The following is a 20,737-nucleotide window of genomic DNA, read 5'->3' on the forward strand; positions in this document are numbered from 1 at the left end:
CCATTGCCCAAACTGTGATTCTTAGGACAAAGTATATTATAACCTATATCAATAACTAAACTATATTGAATATTTTCATATTTATTTATTAAGTTGCTAGATGCTGCCTTACGTCATTTTTTTTCATACCTTTTTAAGTTAAATCAATGAAGATCCGACTTATTACAGGTTCAACTTTTTCTTGGTAAAAGGCGTGGTGTGATTTTGGGATGGATTTGTGCTATTACTAATATATTTTCCTAGTGCTTACCGTTGCTGGAGTCAATTAATCTTCTTACTACTGTCTGTAAAAGGGCAGGTTCACTTTTCCCAAGTTTATTAAACGAGTAAATTTTGCAAACTATCGTAGAGTTTGTAAATTCAGCTTGTTGTTCATCAATCGTCACGTGGTAACTTCGAACAGAACTAGTTTGTCCCTCAAGGAGAAAGCTGAATTCTGGTGTTCTAAAATACAAAAATCTGGATTTTCAGGTGATAGTGCATTTCACGTTAAGAAAACTAGTCGTACATTCACCTCATTCCTTCGATTTAATGTCGTTTTAATGTTCTGAGAAATTGCAAAGGTATACAACAACCTATGGGGTTTCATACTTTAGGTCAGGTTCTAAGTAGACTCATTAGCTTCCTTGGGCCATACATTTCTTAAATCGATATGAATGAGTCAACTCATCCTGATTACTTAATATATACAACCTGATTCATTCGATTTACTGTAGTTCTACTATTCTGAGAAATTGCAAAGGTAAACGAAAACCAATGGGGTTTCATAGTTTAGGTCTGGGTCGAAGTGGACTCATTAGTTTCCTTGGGTCATACATTTATTAAATCGATATGAATGAGTCAACTCATCCTGATTTCTTAATATATCTAAACTGATTCATTAGATTTATTGTAGCTCTACTATTCTGAGAAATTGCAAAGGTATACAGCAACCTTTGAGGTTTCATAGTTTTCGTCTGGGTCGATGTGGACTCATTAGCTTCCTTGTGCCATACATTTATGAAGTTGATATTAATGAGTCAACTTGTCCTGATTTCTATTCTGCTAACTTGACTGTGTGAAGAAAAATTAGTGGTAATTCTTCTGTATGCTCCTACAGACAAATGAGTATTTTTATTGACATAAAAAAGATCAAGTTAAAAAGATTGCTCATTGATTACTGTTGGCTACTAGGAATTATCTGGAATTTTTTAGAGTCCCTTATATGGTTCTTGTAAATTCCAAATTCGTAACTTTAAAAAAAACAGTATTTCTTAACTTAAAAATCCACAAAATAAGGATGATAATCCCAAAATAAAAAACTAATTGTGGTCATTCAAGACTGAACATTTTTCAGATCAACTTAAAACTCTTTTTAAGCATTGGTATCTACAGAAATTCAGGTATTATTAGTGTGGTATCAGACAAACCCCTTAATAGAACAAAAGTCTACAATTTTTTTAACATTTAAAAATATGATGATTTTATTCCAGTATTTTCATTAAGACTCTTTCCTTTAAATAGTCTTATTAATCCCTCTCATGCAAAATCTTTTTTCCTCCCCCCTCGCCACTAAAAACACAAGTTGCAAATAAATAAGCAAAGACACAGACGTACCGCACATATTTGTTTCGTTCAGTAAATTATTTTAACAATAACTGAAATATAGAAATTTTTCTTAATAAAATCTATTCTCCAATGTTTGTTCTATGCATAATATAAATTTGGCAACCAAAAAATTCCGTTTTTTGGACTGAAAAACAAAAGGACTCAAGTCATGTATATGTACTTCTTCATTAACGTACAAAAGAGGCATCTTAGGTATCAACAAGTTCTAATTCTTTCATTTAAACAAGATGAACACATAAGGAGCTTTTCCTCCTCAACGCATCGCTCTTTACGCTAAAGTTTGACTCTTTCTCTTAACTCTATTTTTAAAACAGTAAGAAACTTTAGCGTAAAGATTGGGGCGTTGAGGAGGAAAAGCCCCTTCATATAAGGAGTGCTTTATGTTCGTTTTAAGTTTTAATGTTGCTCCTTACTTTCATTTAAAAAAACTTTTTTTTATTTAATTTCCGGACGGTTTTGAATTAATGCATGTTTTGATCCTGGCTCTCCGCACATAAATAATTAAAACGAAATTTGCATATTAATTAATTGCAATTAATCGGAAGATTTTGAGAAAAAGGAGCAAGGGAGGAGGCCTAGCTGCCCTCCAATTTTTGATTACTTAAAAAAGCAACTAAAACTTTAGTTTTTTACAAAAGTTTTCGTTGGTAAAAAATCTACGTAACTTACGAATTAATTTACGTAACGAACTTCTATATTCGTATGTTTCTATTGCGTGTATGAGGGGGTTCAACCCTCGTCGATACCTCACTCTTTACCCTAAAACTAAATTTTTTTCCCGATTCCTTAAGAATGAGCTCTGAATCACAAAGGCCGTAGAATAAATAGTTGAAAATACTAAAGATACTTTAGCGTAAAGAGTGAGGTACAACGAAGAGGTAAGACCCTCATATGCGTAATAATTTTTGTTCGTTTTAAGTTTTAATGCTGCTCCTTAGCCTACTTTTAGTAGAAAAAACTTTTCATATTTATTTTTCATTTTTTTTTCAAATAGTGCTAGAAAATGCTGCGCCCCCTTCATTGAAAGTCTCTTCCCCCATGACAAGTTTCTCCACATAAATATCCTCCTATATAACCCCTCTCAAATATCCCCCTAAACAAAAAAATCCCCCTGAAAACGTCTGTACACTTCCCAGTAACCATTACTATATGTAAACACAGGTCAAAGTTTGTAACTTGCAGCCCCTCCCACGGGGACTGCGGGGTAGTAAGTCGTCCCTAAAGACATAGTTATTAGGTTTTTCGACAATGGTGAATAAAATGGGCGTCTCAGAATTTTGATCCGGTGATTTTTGGTAAAAAATTAGCGTGGGAGGGGGCCTAGGTGTCCTCCAATTTTTTTGGTCACCTAAAAAGGGAACTAGAACTTTTAATTTCCATTAGAATGAGCCCTCTCGTGACATTCTAGGACCAGTCAGTCGATACGATCACCCCTTGGAAAAAAAAACAAAACAAAAATACAAGCAAAAAAACAAAAACAAAAAAACAAATAAACACGAATCAGTGATCTGTCTTCTGGCAAAAAATGCGAAACTCCACATTTCTATAGACATGAGCTTGAAACTTCTACAATAAGGTTCTCTGATACGCTCAATCTGATGGTGAGATTTTCTTTAAAATTGTATGAATTTTAGGGGGTGTTCCCCCAATTTTATAAAATGTGGCAAATTTTCTCAGGCTCGTAACTTTTGATGGGTATAACTGATCTTGATGAAACTTATATATTTAAAATTGGCATTAAAATGCAATTCTTTTGATGTAACTATTGGTATCAAAATTTCATTTGTTAGAGTTTCGATTACTATTGAGGCGGGTCGCTCCTTACTACAGTTCGTCACCAGAAACTGTTTGAAAAAGTACCAGTTTACCAGATTTTCTTATTTCTCTCGAGATCTGGTAGCAACAAAAGTCAGTTAATAAAACTGTAAGGCCCTGTAAGAGAGCAAAGAAAATTAATTCCGATCGTGCAACACAATTGGTAGAGACAATAACTGAATATAATGCACCGAATCAAAATAACCGAAGAATTAGATTCACAAACATCAGTTAAATTTTGGGCAAAAACAGAAGAAGCTGTGGACAGAGGGAATATTTTGACATTTTCAAGAACAAGAGTTGATTTTAATCTTAGCTATTTGCAGGGGCTCGCTAATTATAGAACCTGGTTCAGTGTTAATAAAACAAATTTTATAACCAAATAAAAATTACAATATTTAGAATTGCAAACATAGACTGATGAGAAACCAATAATTTTCAAACGTCAAAAAAAGGGAGGGATAACGAACAAAAGAGGAGGGTAGAAGGCTGTTTCATAAAAGAGAAAACCAACTACAAATAAGAACATCATGAACGGGATATGAAATGTGCCTTGTTTTACAAAACAAAAAATAAAATTTTCTCTTTAATGCCGGTAAACAAATTTAATGCCGGTAAACAAATTCTACTTTTTGACAAATAAAGCAAATTTTACCTTGAAGTAAGGTTGAAAAGCACTTCATTTGTCTGCACATCAAGTATCTCCAGGAGAAAATTTTGCTGCAGGTTTCCATCAAAAGATTCATTACACTCAACATCAATTGACGATTTGGTCGGCATCTTAACGGTACAATTCGCTGGAGTGTGTGGAATTTCTGAGCAAAAAAAAAAAAAAAATGATAATACCAATAACTAGGGATAAAATTTGTTCAATCCAAAAAAAAGAGATATTGCTGCCTTCTATTTCTGTGCTATAAAGTAGGCTTCAATTGTATGAGTTCATCTTTGTGACGTATTTAAAGTCAATTACATTATTCCATAAATTTGAGGTTGAAATGGAATTCAAATAACCCCACCCTGAATAACCGATGTTACAATTACTGTTGACCTAGTTTTACTTACTTAACCTTATGATCTTGCTCAGCAGGATCAAAAAGCATAGAAATAACTGGTTGACAGCGCCATCGGTCTTCTCAAAGTGGCCCAGTATGGATCTGGGGATGGAGGCTATTAAAGGCAAATTGATCGAAAAAAGCATCATTTTCATTCAATTCTGAAATAGGCTTATGGCACCTTTGTTTTTCATTCCGTTGATTTTTGAATTAAAATCAAGTTGCTATCACGCCATGACTAATTAAACAGTTCGTGGTAACGAACTGTAGTAAGGAGCGACCCGGCTAAATAGTAAACGAAACTCTAAAAACGGATTTTCGATGCTAAAAGACATATCAAAAGAATCGGATTTTTATGCTGATTTTAAATATATAAGTTTCATCAAATTTAGTCTTTGTCATCAAAAGTTACGAGCCTGAGAAAATTTGCCTTATTTTGGAAAATAGGGAGTAACACCCCTTAAAAGTCATAGAATCTTAACGAAAATCAAACCATCGCATTCAGCGTATCAGAGAATCATATAGAAAAAAAAATTCAAGGTCAAATCTACAAAAATGTGGAATTTCGTATTTTTTGCCAGAAGACAAATCACGGGTGTGTGTTTATTTGTTTTTTTTCCCAGGGGTCATCGTATCGACCAAGTGGTCCTAGAGTGTTGCAAGAGGGCTCATTCTACCGGAAATGAAAAGTTCTGGTGCCCTTTTTAAGTGACCAAAAAATTGGAGAGCACCTAGGCCCCCTCCCACGCTCATTTTTTACCAAAGTCAACGGATCAACATTTTGAGATAGCCATTTTGTTCCCCATAGTCGAAAACCATAATAACTATGTCTTTTGGGATGACTTACTCCCCAGAGTCCCTGAGGGAGGGGCTGCAAGTTACAAACTTTGACCAGTGTTTACATACAGTAATGGTTACTAGGAAGTGTACCGACGTTATCAGGGGGAGTTTTTTGGTTTGGTGTGGGGTTTAGGGGAGGGGGCTATATGGGAGGATCTTTCCTTGGAGGAATATTCCATGGGGGAAGAGAAATTCAATTAAAAGGGCGCAGGATTTTCTAGCATTACTATTAAAAAAAACAATGAAAATATAAACATGTAAAAGTTTTTTTTTCAATTGCAAGTAAGCAGAAGCATTAAAACTTAAAACGAACAGAGATTATTACGCATATGAGGGATTCTAAAAATACTTTAGCATAAAGAGCGAGGTATTTAGGAGGAGATAAATACTTCGCTCTTTATGCTAAAAATTTTTTAAGTAATTTCAACTATTTATTCTACGGCCTTTCTGATTCAGGGGTCATTCTTAAAGAATTGGGACAAAACAAGATTTAGTGTGAAGAGCGAGGTATTAACGAGGGGACCAACCCCCTCATATATATAATCAAAAATATAAGAATATAAAAGTTTGTTACGTAAGTTAATTCTGAAGTTACGTATATTTTTTACTAATAAAAACGTTCGTTAAAAATTAAAAGATCTAGTTGCCTTTTTAAGTAACCGAAAAATTAGAGGGCAACTAGGCCTCCTTCCCCACCCCTTATTTCTCAAAATCGTTTGATCAAAACTAAGAGAAAGCCATTTAGCCAAAAAAGAATTAATACGCAAATTTCATTTTAATAATTTATGTATGGAGAGCCAAAATCAGACATGCATTAATTCAAAAACTTTCAGAAATTAAATAAAAAAAAACATGTTTTTTGAAATGAAAGTAAGGAGCGACATTAAAACTTAAAACGAACAGAAATTACTCCTTATATGAAAAGGGCTTTTCCTCCCTGACACCCCGCTCCTTGCCCTAAAGTTTGATTCTTTCTCGCAACTCTACTTTTTAAAACAATAAGAAACTTTAGCGTAAAGAGCGGGGCGTTGAATTGGAAGCAGCCCCTTTCATATACGAAGTAATTTCTGTTCGTTTTAAGTTTTAATGTCGCTCCTTACTTTTAGTTAAAAAAAACTTGTTTGTTTTTATTTAATTGGAGAAAAAGCCAAGACTGATACTCTGAGTGAGAGTCAAAGCTGGCATAAGCCTTCTTTAGGATTGCATAAAAATGATGTCATTTTCACTTGTTATTAATGGCAGCATACCATGAGTAATGGAGTGACAGGTGGAAAAGTTTCTGGGCTAATCAAGTAAGATACATTTTATAAAGTTGTGGAGAAGCTAGGCAGCGGAGTAACAGGAAAGGATTTGAGTTAGAAAGGGAGTGGCATCCAAACAGATAAGGATTAATTTAAAGAACGAGAAAATCCAGAAGTGGTATTTAGGCATAGCACCGTCCCCCCTCTCTCTCCCTTTCTCTCTCTCTCTCTCTCTCTCTCTGTCTGTGTCCTGGGATTAAGGAAACATTGCAGGAGGAACTTTATGTTGAGGCATGACTTAAAAAGGAGGAACAATAGCAATAATAGTGAATATACTAGAGAGATAACATCTAGAGGAAATTACTTATCACTTGCTTAACATGAGAGTATATGGGAAGGGTGAAGTCGAAGATAGGTCTTTACTTTTGCCCAATGGGTAGAAATGGGAAGGAGGACTTAATTAATCTTTTGTTCTTTTTAAAGAATTAAAAGGCCTGAGAGGGGAAATTTTTTGGGGTTGGTTTACAATGGATGAATGGATAGATATTATATCAAGTGATAGAAGTTTTACGAGGGCTAAAAAGTGGCGATAGTTTGTGGGTACAGGTATGATACATAGGGACCGTTTTCTGTAATCCGCTTAAACTTTGATTTTGATTTAAGGATGTGTCTTTTTTTATAATCTGTTTGTTGTTGTACTTGTTTTAGCCATGGTTTATAAAGGGTTTTAGTTTTAGCATGTCATACAATATCATACTAAATAAATAAAAAAAAAACCTATAATATAAGTTTGCCTATAAAAAGGCAAATTCCTTCTTAACAAAGGTCATTTTTTGCGAATTTTTTTTTTGAAGTGACGCTTGTATAAGATGCTTATAATCCTCCTATATCAGCTATTATACGTTTCTCAACTCATAGTTATACATTTGAAGATTAATGCGATTCAACGAATTTACAAAAACATATTTCCTTTGTGACCGATCTTGAAAAGAAAACTGTCTTTTTCGCAGTCGTATTGCTCACGCAATAGAGAATTCTCAGACCACTTAAGTGTGAATCCATCAAAAGCTAGGTAGCCTAATTCTGCTCAATTTTACTTGTGCCTCAATAGGGGTCCCAGGCGTCCAAGAGAAATCTCTAATTGTCTTGTAATGAAGCATATTTTTAGTTATATATATTTAGTTCCATATATCTTGTTAGGATGTAGTGATTCCACTCAAAACTTTTATCCCGGTTAAATTTCTTTAGCTGGACGTGATTCTTTCAACGAATTTTGGTATTGTAAGGTGTAAATAAAAAGATAATGCTTGTACTAGCTTTAGATCGAGTTTTTGGTCCAAATTATTTTATTTTTAATGATACTTTTTAAGCAATTGTTGAATGTGCAGAATATTTTAGTTGGCTAAATGAATAATAGTCCCATATCAGACATTTAAATAAATCTTAATAATTCACATTAAAGAAATTTTTAGAGTGAAGTTTCTACAGAAAAATAAAAGATAAATAATAAACGTTGAATTTAGAATAGTGGTATTACTATGCATAGGTTTTGAATAACTCTTGTAGAAGTTCAATCAACCGTTCCGAGTCGGCTATTTTAAGCGTGAACTTCCAATTATAATATGTTGTTTTATTTATATGCAATTTCTGTAGAATGCTCCCTTCTATATGCTTATTATTTATATACGCTTATTATAAATGATTTAAATCTTCTTCCTGTTGTTCAATTCATTACAAATTTCACTTTATTTTGTAAATTTAAAAAATTCTATACAAAACAAATAAATGCACTTTTTATTGTGTCTTATTATATACTCTAGATCAAATAACATTACAAAATTGAAAGCTGAGAGTTGAGAAGATTCTAGAATCGAAAGTTCTTTTAGCTGACAAATAAAAAAAAATCACAGTAAATATCAATGAATTCTAATGGAAGAAATTTCGCCCCAATCCCTCTTTTTGTCTTTACGTGCAATCCTATACGGATAGTTTAGGAGAAACATTTTTCATTTCTCGGGTACATACCATTCATCTAAACTCTAATTATTCTCAGTGTAAAATTCCCGAGTTCACGTTACTGTAATAACTTTCTTGAAAATGGAATAACTTTCTGCTAAAGTTTAAGCAAGAATTGGACTCAAATCTAATATTTAGTATTGTCTTAAATTTTAGCTAAGAATTCTAAAACCGATAATCTTAATTTCTAAATGTTCTGAACAGTAACAAGATTAGTTTGGAAAAATTCACAAGTGCCACAGTTTGGTTTCATTGATAAATAGAAAGAATACTTTAAAACGATCTTTACTAATACTTTAGGGATCTTTTAATAATATTCTACTTTTCTTTTTTAATTTATTTATTCAGTGCCAGCACTTTTTTTTTATTTAAAATATTTTTCGTTTCTAAATGTAGGTAAAAGCAATCAAACGGTCAAATGCCTACCTGATTCTAGAACATTGAAGACACACGGCTGTTTTGTACTACCAATTATATTTGTTCCCAAACAGTAGAAAAATCCGAAGTCTTGACTTGTGTTTGGCTGAATCTTTAAGACGCTTAAATCATGCTTCCTAAGGAAACTACTTGTCAAGTTTAAGTTTTCTAATATAGGAAGAAGATCTTTATTTTTTAACTCATCAATCGAGGTAACCTGAAAGAATATGAACAAATTTGAATGTTGACAACTTGTCACCTGTCAATATACATAAATAAATGACCTTCCAAAATGCATGGCTTCGGACGATGAATTACCAATATTGTTTGCAGATGACGTAGCAATTAGTTTAAAGGATGGCAACGAAGAGACCTATTGAGTGACCCTAAAAACTGTTGCTTTTAATCTAAATTCTTGGTTTCATGCTAATCGACTAATACTAACCTAGAAAAGTCGGAATTGTGGTTTTTGGGAGAAGTTTGAGAGCAGGGAAGGATGTGTCATTTAAAACTATTAGTATTAGAACATCCTCCATAAAAAGAGTGGATGTATTTAGATATTTAGGTATTGACTCAACTCTGTCTTTTAAGGCGCATATTAATAAACACGAGGCAAGAGTGTCCAGGAATCTCGGATGTTGGCATAGAGTAAAGTTCCTGTTTCCTTACCAAATAAGGAGAAAATTATATTTTTCATTAGTTGAATGCCATTTTCAATATTGCCCGACCGTTTTGATGTTGACATTCTATTCACATTTACGAAGACTCAAAATTGTCCAAAACAAGTCAATAAGAATCCTGGACCTTTTTTTTAATACCCCCTAGGACGACAAAAGAATTATCTGAAACTAAAACATCTTTTGTATTTATTTAATAATATGCTTCAATAGTACAAATTTTTCACCTTAATATAGGCATATGGTTTGTAGATATCCAGCGTAGGGATAATTTTTTCAATAGCATGAAACTCTTGGTTGAAAATAAACATAGCAATTTATCAAGAGCAAGGAATATTTTTTTCATTTTATTAAAAATGAGAGATCAAGACTAAGTTTAAGATATCAACCTCCTAAGATTGCCAATAAATATAAACTATTTGATTTAATAAGTGAGTCACCATCACTCTATATATATAAAAAGAAATTGAAAGAGATAGTTCTTTCTGCCTATAGTAGCGGGGAAACAATGTAAAGTGATTTATTTATAAACTAGTTTATAATTCCCGTCCGTATCTCCATGAGTCGCATTTTTTTTCCCGCTTCTTCTTCTTCTTCTTCTTCTCTCTCTCTCTCTCTCTCTCTCTCTCTCTCTCTCTCTCTCTCTTTCTCTATGTACTCCGTGTGAGTTATTGAGGTGTAATTCCTTCTTCTTTTTTCTCTCTCTATTGTTAAAGGAAACAAAACGAGTTGTCTCCCTGTCTCCTTTGTATAACTTTTATTTATATCGTTTCTTGTTTAATAAAGTCAAGTCTAACTGTCTAGTCTAAGTATCAAGCGCAAAGACACATAGTAAAAAATGAATATAATTTCTGCATTGATCGCATCACAACGTATCCCCATCCTTTTTTGGCTTTAAGAGGACACATCCTATCACTTCTTGATTTAATTTTGACTTGTGTTGTATCGCACAATGTACATTTAGCTTGACCAGTAATATTCCAAGCTATCAGTGCTTTGTGCATGGCTGGAATGTTAGAACCCCTAACTAGAAAAAAAGAAATGAAATCTCGAGCTTACTCGAGAAGAGATGTTGTAAATGCCTGTACATTCTGTATATTTGCTCTTTCTGCCATTATTGATCATATCCAAGCAATGATCATAGCGATTAATTCTAAAGCTTGTAGAAAGTTCTCAATCCATTTTCAAATAGACAAAAAAAATCGAGTCAGAGCAACAGCAACGTGGCATTCTCCACCATTTTGGGCAATAAAAAAAAAATGGTTTTCCGAAGAGGTCCAAATTGGTACCGTATATCGTGACATTTATTAAATTGCCAATGCATTTGAAACTATTGAAAAGCTTTATATAGCCTCCAAGCTTCAAAAGTCCTGATGCCCCTTGACAGTGCGTTGATCCTTGACACATACTAAAATCCATATAAACGAAAGCATTTTTGTATGATTTATAGCTTCATTTGGTGAAGCTGAGTAATATACGACCTTTCTTAATTTATTCATGATATTATGCAGTTGTGTGCTAGGCATAAGTCAGGATCTCACTGTCTCTTTCCCTAAGGAAACAGGGGTCACCCTCATCCTCTAAGAATAAGATCTAAAATTACAAACATAAATTCGTATTCATATACATATAGCCCAAAAATATGTTCAGTGATGTACTTTTTCATGTGCGAATAGGATCTTCAAGGCATTGTAACAAAATTTAATCGGACCGCCAATCACAGAGGCAAAGTGTGGTCTTATATTTAAGAGAAGCCTAAATTAGATATTGCAACAAAAAACAATTAAATTATACAAAATAATCCTTTTTCAATCGAAAATAAAGAGTGATATTAATAAGTAGAAATATTATAATTTGTCTTAAAAGTGCGGTCGACCTCCAAACCCTCCCCCTATCCTCTACCACCACACTTTATACTACATTATGAATGGCACTTTCCTGAAAGCAATGCAGCAATCATAGGCATTTGGTAATTGCACGTTTTTTATTTACCGATTGCTTCTCAAAATATTTAACTGAAAATTAAATTTTTGTTTTAGTCCAAACGAACCTTTATCGTCCAAACGTCCAAACGAACCATTGGGATAAAAAAAACTTGAGTTTTAATTACGCTCTCACTGTGTTATCACCATCGATGAAGGATTAAGAAAAAAAGCTTCAAAATATTAAACACAATTTCTGTCGAGAGAAGATAACACCCTCTCCAAATATATATATTTTTTATTCGTTTGAAGTTTTAATGCCAATATACTTTTCATTTGAATCAAAATAGCGTCATTAATCGTTTGGAAATTTTAGACTCAAACACTTTAGAGGCGAAATATTTAATCATTGATAAACCATTTATCGTCGGTCTATCCATTTAGCAAAGTTTCATTTTTGTCTTTCAACTATTTTAAAAAGCCTTTAAAAAAAAATTACAAGACTTATATTTCAATTGAAAGGTTTTGCATTTTGAAAAAAAAAAAAAAAATGCATACTCAAGTTGATCTTGTAAAATCTAGGAAAGAAAATATTGTAAGAGAGGTATAGAAACCTCTTATTTCTTAATGAGTTATTAAGACTCCCCAGATTTGAAATTCGATATAAACTACGTGCCAAGAGAGGCCAGGGGGAAGCATTGATCTTATTCACTTTAAAGCTGATATGTCCGATGATCTGGACTTTTTTTTTAAATTGAGTTTACTTTTTTGTTCATTGAAAAGATAGAATCATTTTTTTAAACGACGTGTGATCTTTGGAAAACGACTACCAGAAAAATAATAGTTTCCAAAGCAAACTAGACTATTCTGTATGTGGGAAAGCCACTGGTTACCAAGGTTAGTAAATGTAGATACGGCAATGAAATATCAGATAAAGCAGCTAAGGCAGGAACATGATTGAGACGTTATGGACAAGGATCGTTTATCCTAATTTCTTAGAGCTACTGGTAGGTTGTGGTGAGAAGTTGGAGTGTTGGAAGGGTGGAACAAAATTGAAACAGAAAGGTTAGATGTAATGAGACGGAATAACTGTTCTCTAATTAACATATCACCCTTACAAAAGACATGGCGTGCATGAAACAATCTGATATTAGTATCGTCATCGATAGAAGGAAGGCCATAACAGGAATTTAGGAACTTAAGATGTATCGATTCAAAATATGGAAGATTGAGTCTTCAATTTGCCAAATCTGTCAAGTAGCCCCCATCGAAAACAAAAAGTAATCTGAGAGATGAAGGTCTAGCCAGGATAAGGCACCGACTTACATTAATGTTCTATTAAGGGTTGGCAAAATGTTTGGTTAGGTGGAGATTCCTAATTCAGCAATAGTCTCTTCAAATAACAATTGGCAGGACATTTCGGAAGCATATGTCCCAAAAAGAGAAAATTGGGTCTCTAATTAACCGAAAATGTGATATGGTCACTGTAGAAACGAGTGTTTGGTAGAACAATGTTCAGCCAACATAAGGTACCAGTTTGAGATATTTCACAATACTAATATCCTGCTAGAAGATATCTTAAGGGTAAGAAGAAGTCTCAAAGTTGGAGGAAGGGCCACCGTCGAAACAAAAATGTATCTGATAGAATAATTTCCAGCCAAGATAAGGAAACGATTTGAGATATTTTGCAATGATAATTTTGTTGGAGGATATAGTAAGGGTAGGAAAGGTCTTATAGTTGGTAAAACATATAGTAAAGGTAAGAAGCCGAAATATATCAGCAGCCTCTTCAACCAACAGTTTTAATTTTTGAAGGATCTATTCCAAATAGGGAGGACTGTGTCTCCAAATATAACAAAATTGTGGAACAGCCAATATTGAAACAAAAAGGATCTAATAGAATAAGGTCAAGCAAGGATAGAACACTAACTTGAGATACTTCACAAAATCCATTTCCAGTTGCCAGATTTAGTAAGAGTAGTAAAAATCTGAGAGTTGACAGTATATATATATAGGATAGCCCAATCATCATCGTAGCCTAATCGTAGCCCAATCATCATAGCCCAAGCCCAAATCATCAAAAGCAATTAAGCCGACATTTGACAGGATACTTTAGAGGCTTCTATTCAAAATAGGGAGGACTGGTCTCTAATTTATCAAAATCGTGAAATTCCCCCCGTCCAAACAATCAGACATCTGACACATATTGTCCATCTGGGATAAGGCACCGATTTGAGATATTTCTCAAATTCAATTTCCTGCTAGATGATATAATAGGGGAAGAAGAGGTTTGAGAGCTGGCACAAAATAAAGTGAGAAGGAGGGAGAGTCCAAATTTATAAATAACCAACCACTCGTTAACTTTAAATCAAGCATGGTGGTTTCCGGGATGTAAAGACAATTAGCTTTTGAGACCTGAGCATCGATACAGTTTTGTGTATCGGTCCCCATATTAAGTTGTATTAAATTAAATCTTTATTTTCCATAAGAAGACTGTGGTTGTCGGTATTGCCAGTCTGTTGTGAATAAATGTTGATGTATAATGTTTACTAATAACCATCTTAATACTGGAAACAATCAGAGATCACGCTCAAGCGTTACTTATATTAGAGAGCCATACGATTCAATATATATATTTTTTTTATCCGAGCCAAATGACATGGAAGTATTGGAAAACACACTTTTTAGCTGCACCCCCTTCCAAAGACATATGAGGAAAGTTTTAGTATAGCCATTTTTTAAAAATAGTTTAAAGGGAAGAAAACTAGGTCTTCGGGGATGACATGAAACCTAAAGCTATGGCAAGTGCTGTGAGTTATACAAGTTTCCCCTTTTTTCCATAGAGGGTTTATTTTTGAGAAAGCGGTACATGTTTGATACTGGGTCTCCGGAAAAGTGAAGGGTTTTAAGGTGAGACTTTCAGGAAATGCCTGGGAGAATGTAGAACAAAATAAAAATACACTTTGTGCATGATGGTTGTCAAGAAGCTGCATCAGGATTTGTTTTGAAACGACTAAGGATATTGCGTTGAAACTGTAAAAATATGTTTAGAATGGGTGTTAAAAAGTGATTGAATGACAGCCCCGATGCCCCCCTCAAAACTATAAAAAATTTTGTGAAAGCTGTTTTGTTCAAAATAGCAAAAAGGTCAAATAACTATGCCTCGGGGATGTCAAGCGCCAACACCCCTGGGACAAGGTTTATAAATGTTATAATTCGCTGATTGCTTACATACATGATTTATCAATTGGGATTGTTGAAGTGTTTGTTTCTGCGTGTGTCATAACACACTAAGGGTATTATGATGAAACTCTAAAGGGTTTGAGGGATATGTTAAACTAAGGCAAAACACTCTGACTGTTATATTGCTATGGTTACAACTACTCCTACTACTACTAATATTAGAACCAATACTACTACTGTTACTACTAATAGTAGGGTATTATTATTACTACTACTATTAATACTACTACTACTGCTAATATTACTACTACTACTACTAATTCTACCACTACTGTTACTTCTACTACTACTACTACTACTACTACTACCATTACTAAAAAAGGGGGTAAAGGATACGGCATTAGACTTTACAGTCCGTACCGGCGGTGCTGATCTCCGTTTCTTGGCCCTTCAGCCAGGAACTACTACTACTACTACTACTATTACTACTACTACTACTACTACTACTACTACTACTACTACTACTGCTACTACTACTACTACTACTACTACTACTACTACTACTACTAATATTGCTACTACTAGGACTACTTCGACTACTACTACTAATAATTCTACTACTATTACTACTACTTCTGCTACTACTACTATTACTACTACTACTACTACTACTACTACTATTACTACTACTACTACTACTACTACTACTACTACTACTACTACTACTACTACTACTACTACTACTACTACTACTACTACTACTACTACTACTACTACTACTACTACTACTACTACTACTACTACTACTACTATGACTACTACGACTACTATCACAACTTTTACTTCTACTACTATTATTACTACTACTACTACTACTACTACTACTACTACTGCTACTATTACTACTACTAATAATACAACTACAACTACTACTCCTACTACTTCTACTACTACTATTACTACTACTACTACCATTAATACTACTAATACTAATATCACTGATGTCGAACAAAACCAAAAGAGTTTAGGTGTATCCAATTTGTAAAAGCAATTTACATACGATATCTCGGGAATGGTATCATGAAGTTAAAAATTTCAGGGAATGTTGAAATACATGGTGAACTAACTCAAAGGACTCCATGGGCATCCATGTACTAATGTGGAACATCTCCAACATATCAGGAACAAGTACTGGTATTAGGATGGTACTTTCAGAAAATTTTGAGGGGAATTTTACTACTACTGCTACTACTACTACTACTACTAATACTACTAATACTACTACTACTACTACTACTACTACTACTACTACTACTACTACTACTACTACTACTACTGCTACTAATACTACTACTACTGCTAATACTGCTACTACTAGTACTACCTCTACTAATACTATTAATAATGCTACTACTGCTATTAGGCTACTACTACTTCTGCTACCACTACTACTACTGCTGCTACTACTACTACTACTACTACTACTACTACTACTACTACTACGACTACTGCTACTACTATTGCAACTTTTACTTCTACTTCTATTATTATTATTACTGCTACTACTACTACTACTACTACTACTACTACTACTACTACTACTACTACTACTACTACTACTACTACTACTACTACTACTACTACTACTACTACTACTACTACTACTACTACTACTACTACTACTACTACTACTACTACTACTACTACTACTACTACTACTACTACTACTACTACTACTACTACTACTATTAATACTACTACTACTAATACTACTACTACTACTGCTACTACTACTCCTACTACTTCTACTGCTACTACTATTTCTACTACTACTACCATTATTGCTATTAATACTAATATCACTGATGTCGAACAAAAGCAAAAGAGTTTAGGTGTATCCAATTTGTAAAAACGATTTATATACGATATCTAGGGAATGGTGCCATGAAGTTAAAAATTTCAGGGAATGTTGAAAGACACGGTGAACAAAGTCAAAGGACTCCATGTACATCCATGTACTACTGTTGAATGAAAAAAAGAAATGAAATCTCGAGCTTACTCGAGAAGAGATGTTGTAAATGCCTGTACATTCTGTATATTTGCTCTTTCTGCCATTATTGATCATATCCAAGCAATGATCATAGCGATTAATTCTAAAGCTTGTAGAAAGTTCTCAATCCATTTTCAAATAGACAAAAAAAATCGAGTCAGAGCAACAGCAACGTGGCATTCTCCACCATTTTGGGCAATAAAAAAAAATGGTTTTCCGAAGAGGTCCAAATTGGTACCGTATATCGTGACATTTATTAAATTGCCAATGCATTTGAAACTATTGAAAAGCTTTATATAGCCTCCAAGCTTCAAAAGTCCTGATGCCCCTTGACAGTGCGTTGATCCTTGACACATACTAAAATCCATATAAACGAAAGCATTTTTGTATGATTTATAGCTTCATTTGGTGAAGCTGAGTAATATACGACCTTTCTTAATTTATTCATGATATTATGCAGTTGTGTGCTAGGCATAAGTCAGGATCTCACTGTCTCTTTCCCTAAGGAAACAGGGGTCACCCTCATCCTCTAAGAATAAGATCTAAAATTACAAACATAAATTCGTATTCATATACATATAGCCCAAAAATATGTTCAGTGATGTACTTTTTCATGTGCGAATAGGATCTTCAAGGCATTGTAACAAAATTTAATCGGACCGCCAATCACAGAGGCAAAGTGTGGTCTTATATTTAAGAGAAGCCTAAATTAGATATTGCAACAAAAAACAATTAAATTATACAAAATAATCCTTTTTCAATCGAAAATAAAGAGTGATATTAATAAGTAGAAATATTATAATTTGTCTTAAAAGTGCGGTCGACCTCCAAACCCTCCCCCTATCCTCTACCACCACACTTTATACTACATTATGAATGGCACTTTCCTGAAAGCAATGCAGCAATCATAGGCATTTGGTAATTGCACGTTTTTTATTTACCGATTGCTTCTCAAAATATTTAACTGAAAATTAAATTTTTGTTTTAGTCCAAACGAACCTTTATCGTCCAAACGTCCAAACGAACCATTGGGATAAAAAAAAACTTGAGTTTTAATTACGCTCTCACTGTGTTATCACCATCGATGAAGGATTAAGAAAAAAAGCTTCAAAATATTAAACACAATTTCTGTCGGGAGAAGATAACACCCTCTCCAAATATATATATTTTTTATTCGTTTGAAGTTTTAATGCCAATATACTTTTCATTTGAATCAAAATAGCGTCATTAATCGTTTGGAAATTTTAGACTCAAACACTTTAGAGGCGAAATATTTAATCATTGATAAACCATTTATCGTCGGTCTATCCATTTAGCAAAGTTTCATTTTTGTCTTTCAACTATTTTAAAAAGCCTTTAAAAAAAATTACAAGACTTATATTTCAATTGAAAGGTTTTGCATTTTGAAAAAAAAAAAAAATGCATACTCAAGTTGATCTTGTAAAATCTAGGAAAGAAAATATTGTAAGAGAGGTATAGAAACCTCTTATTTCTTAATGAGTTATTAAGACTCCCCAGATTTGAAATTCGATATAAACTACGTGCCAAGAGAGGCCAGGGGGAAGCATTGATCTTATTCACTTTAAAGTTGATATGTCCGATGATTCGGATTTTTTTTTTAAATTGAGTTTACTTTTTTGTTCATTGAAAAGATAGAATCATTTTTTTAAACGACGTGTGATCTTTGGAAAACGACTACCAGAAAAATAATAGTTTCCAAAGCAAACTAGACTATTCTGTATGTGGGAAAGCCACTGGTTACCAAGGTTAGTAAATGTAGATACGGCAATGAAATATCAGATAAAGCAGCTAAGGCAGGAACATGATTGAGACGTTATGGACAAGGATCGTTTATCCTAATTTCTTAGAGCTACTGGTAGGTTGTGGTGAGAAGTTGGAGTGTTGGAAGGGTGGAACAAAATTGAAACAGAAAGGTTAGATGTAATGAGACGGAATAACTGTTCTCTAATTAACATATCACCCTTACAAAAGACATGGCGTGCATGAAACAATCTGATATTAGTATCGTCATCGATAGAAGGAAGGCCATAACAGGAATTTAGGAACTTTAGATGTATCGATTCAAAATATGGAAGATTGAGTCTTCAATTTGCCAAATCTGTCAAGTAGCCCCCATCGAAAACAAAAAGTAATCTGAGAGATGAAGGTCTAGCCAGGATAAGGCACCGACTTACATTAATGTTCTATTAAGGGTTGGCAAAATGTTTGGTTAGGTGGAGATTCCTAATTCAGCAATAGTCTCTTCAAATAACAATTGGCAGGACATTTCGGAAGCATATGTCCCAAAAAGAGAAAATTGGGTCTCTAATTAACCGAAAATGTGATATGGTCACTGTAGAAACGAGTGTTTGGTAGAACAATGTTCAGCCAACATAAGGTACCAGTTTGAGATATTTCACAATACTAATATCCTGCTAGAAGATATCTTAAGGGTAAGAAGAAGTCTCAAAGTTGGAGGAAGGGCCACCGTCGAAACAAAAGTGTATCTGATAGAATAATTTCCAGCCAAGATAAGGAAACGATTTGAGATATTTTGCAATGATAATTTTGTTGGAGGATATAGTAAGGGTAGGAAAGGTCTTATAGTTGGTAAAACATATAGTAAAGGTAAGAAGCCGAAATATATCAGCAGCCTCTTCAACCAACAGTTTTAATTTTTGAAGGATCTATTCCAAATAGGGAGGACTGTGTCTCCAAATATAACAAAATTGTGGAACAGCCAATATTGAAACAAAAAGGATATAATAGAATAAGGTCAAGCAAGGATAGAACACTAACTTGAGATACTTCACAAAATCCATTTCCAGTTGCCAGATTTAGTAAGAGTAGTAAAAATCTGAGAGTTGACAGTATATATATAGGATAGCCCAATCATCATCGTAGCCTAATCGTAGCCCAATCATCATAGCCCAAGCCCAAATCATCAAAAGCAATTAAGCCGACATTTGACAGGATGCTTTAGAGGCTTCTATTCAAAATAGGGAGGACTGGTCTCTAATTTATCAAAATCGTGAAATTCCCCCCGTCCAAACAATCAGACATCTGACACATATTGTCCATCTGGGATAAGGCACCGATTTGAGATATTTCTCAAATTCAATTTCCTGCTAGATGATATAATAGGGGAAGAAGAGGTTTGAGAGCTGGCACAAAATAAAGTGAGAAGGAGGGAGAGTCCAAATTTATAAATAACCAACCACTCGTTAACTTTAAATCAAGCATGGTGGTTTCCGGGATGTAAAGACAATTAGCTTTTGAGACCTGAGCATCGATACAGTTTTGTGTATCGGTCCCCATATTAAGTTGTATTAAATTAAATCTTTATTTTCCATAAGAAGACTGTGGTTGTCGGTATTGCCAGTCTGTTGTGAATAAATGTTGATGTATAATGTTTACTAATAACCATCTTAATACTGGAAACAATCAGAGATCACGCTCAAGCGTTACTTATATTAGAGAGCCATACGATTCAATATATATTTTTTTTATCCGAGCCAAATGACATGGAAGTATTGGAAAACACACTTTTTAGCTGCACCCCCTTCCAAAGACATATGAGGAAAGTTTTAGTATAGCCATTTTTTAAAAATAGTTTAAAGGGAAGAAAACTAGGTCTTCGGGGATGACATGAAACCTAAAGCTATGGCAAGTGCTGTGAGTTATACAAGTTTCCCCTTTTTTCCATAGAGGGTTTATTTTTGAGAAAGCGGTACATGTTTGATACTGGGTCTCCGGAAAAGTGAAGGGTTTTAAGGTGAGACTTTCAGGAAATGCTTGGGAGAATGTAGAACAAAATAAAAATACACTTTGTGCATGATGGTTGTCAAGAAGCTGCATCAGGATTTGTTTTGAAACGACTAAGGATATTGCGTTGAAACTGTAAAAATATGTTTAG

At 33.9% G+C, this 20,737-nt stretch overlaps 1 protein-coding gene across 3 annotated transcripts in view; it reads right to left on the bottom strand.

Annotated features, from left to right (window-relative positions):
• The window catches only part of LOC136030450 (hemicentin-1-like), a 214,279-nt gene that overhangs the window by 30,863 nt on the left and 162,679 nt on the right, over positions 1-20,737 (bottom strand). For all 3 annotated transcript variants that reach the window (XM_065709442.1, XM_065709443.1, XM_065709441.1), the window contains 3 exons: positions 8,999-9,206; positions 4,079-4,238; positions 251-444 (listed from right to left, as the gene is read on the bottom strand). In XM_065709442.1, the coding sequence (XP_065565514.1) occupies positions 251-444; positions 4,079-4,238; positions 8,999-9,206 (562 nt within the window). The remainder of the gene's footprint in view (positions 1-250; positions 445-4,078; positions 4,239-8,998; positions 9,207-20,737) is intronic.

This window comes from Artemia franciscana, chromosome 8 (genome assembly GCF_032884065.1).
Source record: "Artemia franciscana chromosome 8, ASM3288406v1, whole genome shotgun sequence".
Taxonomy (NCBI): Eukaryota; Metazoa; Arthropoda; class Branchiopoda; order Anostraca; family Artemiidae; genus Artemia; species Artemia franciscana.